At 35.0% G+C, this 4,959-nt stretch overlaps 1 protein-coding gene across 1 annotated transcript; it reads right to left on the bottom strand.

Annotated features, from left to right (window-relative positions):
• Positions 1–4,131: 4,131 nt before the first annotated feature.
• LOC126882912 (uncharacterized) lies at positions 4,132–4,695 on the bottom strand. The gene is made up of 2 exons (XM_050647990.1): positions 4,538–4,695; positions 4,132–4,438 (listed from the first exon to the last, which is right to left on the bottom strand). The coding sequence occupies exons 1-2, from the start codon at positions 4,600–4,602 to the stop codon at positions 4,198–4,200; spliced, it is 306 nt and encodes a 101-aa protein (XP_050503947.1). The 5' UTR covers positions 4,603–4,695; the 3' UTR covers positions 4,132–4,197.
• Positions 4,696–4,959: the final 264 nt, after the last annotated feature.

Consider the following 4,959-nt stretch of genomic DNA (forward strand, 5'->3'; position numbering starts at 1 on the left):
CCGCCATTCTTTATTATATTACGAATAAGTGTGCCAAATATCTCGAAAAAATATTCAAAATTACAGCCGCAATCTTGGAACGCGTTTTTGCTACCTGTTGATCGCTACTGTATCACCTTAACAAATAATATAAACACACACGTTTGACAGTTTGTTTCCCAAACGTCAAAATCTTGGAGTACTCTATGGGGAGGGAGATTTTAAAATAAACGAAGCTCCACTCAAACTTTGTAAACGCATCAAATATTAGTAAATAGAGAATAAATAAATAAGTAGAGAATAAAAAGGAAAGTCCTTAGATACTTTTAAGTGGTTTATTTAATGTTTTACGTGCTTTAAATTTTATTGTACACATTTAAAATTATTTCAAAATATGTCAAAATTATTTTGTATACATGGGTTAAGGATATTTACAAATATTTTGCGATGAACAATAAAAAAATATGCACGCACATGCAACAAACGTTGTTTAATAGGCCTGGATCCCGCGTACCAAAAAAAGTTTATTAATAGCAAGGTGAAAATTTGTTAATAGTTTAACGGTGTCTATTTGGATACACTTTGATATATGGGAACACTGGAACAGGGGAAGTTTTAATTGTGGAACAGGTTACAGGTTTAAAACGTTAGACTACGAAAACGTTCCATGTATTTTGTCGGACAGAACTTCCAATTGATTTGTTACCCTTTCATTAAAGTACCTTGCAAAAATTAGACTCCTATTTACCACCGACATAATTACTGTCATTTTACATGTCCTATGTGTCGGACTTATTAAAATGCCCAACATATTTTTTGGACAAACGTATTTTTTTGCTACTGAATAAACTTAAAAACAACCTGCTAGTTTTCACAATCATAAACTTGGCAGGGAGCCAAACAATAAATGCCATCAAAAATACTCAGGGAGAAGAGACCAACGGTATACATGAAATATTAGCAATAACACAACAGTATTACTTAGACCTATATCAAGAAAAGCAACCACCGACACAAGAAACTCTTCAAAAATTGAAAACTAAAATAAAAAAATGAATGTGTGTACTTTGTACGCACGTAAGAAGTTATACTTCTATTATATGATTTCAACGAAATCAATATACTTTAAACAGTTTCTCTACTACTTTCCAAAAATTTTTATTAAAACAATACCAAAAATTAAAAAAATAAAATAATAAAACACACACAAACACATTGAAAAATGCCACAAATGATTTCTGAACAATAATTGTTGTCAAAAATTTTAATTAAATACGTATTTTCTGAAAAAAATTATATAATAATATACTTACAATCATAAAATCTATAAAAAAAATAAAAAAATTATAACTTGCATTGGGCTTGAACCTACTTCCCGTGTATCGCGCCGTACGAGAGTCGGAGTGATTTCAAACTGCACCACCTTCTCGTCTACGTCATGTGGGAATATAGACAAACTGAACAACTTTTTGACATTTTGTTTATATGAATTTTTATTAGTTTGATTTTTGTCGAATTAAAATACAAAAATATATAGAGTAAGAAAACGATACATTAGACGAAAATTTGTAGAAAGTTTAGTATAGCGTAGCAAGTACTAGGTAAATATGAAGATAATTTTTTATTGGAATACAACTGAAACATTTAGAATTACGTACCTGTGGTTTTTCAAAACTATTTAAAAAGTCACTATAATTTTAAATTTGATTTTATTTCTGTCCTCACAACAATAAAAACTAATATATTACAACATTTTTGTTTACCGATAACCTCCATATTGAACAATTATTGACAGATCATTTCAACACCCAATCAGAGCCCGTATAAAGACTAATACCAAACTGTCGGTGTGCGCATGCGCGGGGATCAATATAAATTCACCCGCAATCTCAATCGCGCCTAAAGAAGTATAACTTCAAAAATGCTAACTCTGACCTACAGCCAGAGATTAGCAAATCAGAAATAAAGAAAGCCCTGAGAGAAATGAAAAATAATAAATCACCAGGAAGAGACGGCATTACAGTGGAGATGATTAAAAATGGCGGAAAAATTACAAGGGAAGTCTTATATATATTCTTGAACAAAATACTAAGTACACGAAACATACCCAGTAATTGGAATGAAGCAATCACCCTATTATTGTTAAAAGGAGACAAAAAAGGTCTGAAAAATTATAGACCGATTACCTTGCTTAAAGTTATGTATAAATTGTTAACTAAAATATTAACCAACAGACTAACTCCTAAATTCGACAATTATCAGGTCAATGAACAGGCAGGATGCAGAAAAGGCTACAGTACATGTGATCACCTACTGACAATGAAGTTACTTATTGAGAAAATAAATAAATACCAAATACCCATATATATGGCATTTATAGATTTTGAAAAGGCATTCGACTCCATGGAACACTGGGCAGTGAAACAATCACTACACAATAGCAGAGTAGATTACAGGTATACAGAACTAATCTCTAATATATACAGTAAGGCCACAACTACGATCCAACTTGAACAGAATACACCCCATACCTATCAAAAGGGGCGTTAGACAGGGAGATACGATTTCGCCGAAGCTCTTCAACCAAGCTCTAGAAGACAATTTCAAGAGATTACAATGGGAAGAATATGGAATCATCATTAACGGCCAATACTTAAATCACCTAAGATACGCAGACAATATCGTCATTATCGCTACAGATAAGGAACAACTACAAATAATGATACAACAACTAGACCACGAAGCCAGTAAAGTTGGATTAAATATGAATTACAGCAAAACAAAAGTGATAACAAATCAAGAGGATGAGTTAAGAATCGTAGTTAAACAAAACCAAATAGAGGAAGTGAATGAATACATATACTTTGTACAAATAATAAAATTGAATAGAGACAACCAAACAGCAGAAATAAAGAGACGAACGAAGTTAGCGTGGGCCTCGTTTGGAGAGCTCAGCTTCATATTGAAGAATAAAAAATACCCTCAATATCTAAAAACGAAAATCTACGACCAATGTATTCTTCCGGTCCTTACATATGGATGTCAAACATGGACGTTCACAAAAGCGAATATGGACAGAATTGCGAAAATACAAAGAGCAATGGAAAGACAAATGATCAACGTAAGACTGTCAGATAGAAAAAGGAATTCCTGGGTAAGAAATATCACAAAAGTTAAAGATGCTACTCGTCAAACAGCTAAACTAAAATGGAAATTCGCCGGTCATACGATTAGACAGAAAGACGAAAGATGGAATAAAATTATTACAGTGGAGACCATGGACATATAAACGAAAGAGAGGAAGACCACAGATGAGATGGGTACATGACCTAAAACACCAAGCAGGCTCAAAATGGATGCACATGGCTCAGGATAGAGAGGGATGGAGGAGCGAAGGGGAGGCCTATGTCCAATATTGGATGTCGCAAGGCTAATAGATAGAAACTTGTCAGGATGACACGTTCCACAATTAAAACTTTCCCTGTTCTAGTGTTCCCATACATCAAAGTTTGTCCGACTAGACACTGTTAATCTATTAACAAATTTTCTGGTTGCTATTAATCAACTTTTTTGGTACGCGGGATTCAGGCCTATAAGTTTAGTACCTTCGTTTTGTTTATTGAAAACGTCAAAACGTTACAATATCAATTTCGTAAATAAATTGGATTATTTGTATTACCGGCTTTAATATTTGACAAATGCCTACTTGTTTTTAATTAAGTACATGTAAGAAAGCATACGTTTACGATCACAAAATGAATTTTCAAACATTATTATTTATTATTTTTGTTATATTCATCAGGATAATTTAAACATACATTTTTATATAACTTGTCTAGAAATTAGAAAAAACTCTGAATTAATAAGCAATACTTTTTATGACCGCTAAACAGCGTAACAAAGTCAATTAGCTACTACGTTTTTGCGTGTTTACAGTCCAGATTTATATAGTAAACAAACATAATGAAAAGTGACAGATGAGGTTTCCTATGGTCTTTAGGAATTTCGTTACCCCTACTACCATCTACCGGCTTTTTTGTATAACCACTTTTCCCCCAAATTTGCTGCTTTTGGAGCATGCGCCGATAAACAAACATTGGCGAAATTTTCAAACATTTGTTTTAATTTGCAATAGTTTTGCAACTTTTATTTTAAATTGAGCGACTTAGGTCAACAGATTAATCAAAGTTGACAAGAATGTAAAAAAATGCCAAAAAATCACTTGGATACGGCAGAAAGTGTTGATAATTTTTGTTGTTGGGTATTTTGTCTTAAATGATGCTGTATTTTGTGTTTTGTAGCCGAGAATTGGTAATTGAAGGTTAAAAATAAGTACGGAATGAGGTGGGTATGTGTTCCGCAGTTTATTTTCGTAAAGAGAGTGTGTATCGCAGTCAAACATAGTTTTGCCGGCTTACCTGGACTTGTCTGCCAACTCAACCCTCCAATGAACATTTTCCTGCAACGAAAAAAACAGTGTAAGATAGAGGGGCGCTCACATGTGTGAAACATGTGCGAAAAGGCTCGATAGAGGGGAGTGTAGGTCAAGACAACTCACCCTGGATCGTTGGGGACCTCGGCGGGGCTGCCGGCGACCACGATATCTTGGTTTTGGGGCTCCATAGCACTGTATCGGTAAATTCTGCTGAACTACGACTACACTAAAGGTAATAGAGACCGGGTAGAGTAGCGGATCACCCGGCGCCGCGTGCTTTTCGACACTATCAACACGATACTGACGATTTCCAAAGCAAAAGGCAGTTCGTGCAGGATCGGCGGCGCAGGCGTTTTTCCGTACGGCGGATGAGACAAACAATGACTGTGATTGGATGCAATCCGTGCAGTGCGGCTGTGACGTAACCGTCTTACCGCTGCGCCTTGCACATTAGCGAGAGCGAGTGAGCGGCCAAGGTACAGAGAAGAGCGCGTTCGCCTCACATAAAAACAACGCGGAAATATCACACTCTTATGAACCGGATG

The sequence above is a fragment of the Diabrotica virgifera genome, chromosome 4 (genome assembly GCF_917563875.1).
Source record: "Diabrotica virgifera virgifera chromosome 4, PGI_DIABVI_V3a".
NCBI classification, from domain to species: Eukaryota; Metazoa; Arthropoda; class Insecta; order Coleoptera; family Chrysomelidae; genus Diabrotica; species Diabrotica virgifera.

Excerpts from the sequence above, each read along its gene's own strand:
- LOC126882912 (XM_050647990.1), bottom strand. The coding sequence starts at position 4,602 with ATGGAGCCCCAAAACCAAGATATCGTGGTCGCCGGCAGCCCCGCCGAG. Across the intron at positions 4,439-4,537 it reads GAGGTCCCCAACGATCCAGG|GAAAATGTTCATTGGAGGGT; the intron begins GTGAGTTGTCTT and ends TTTTCGTTGCAG.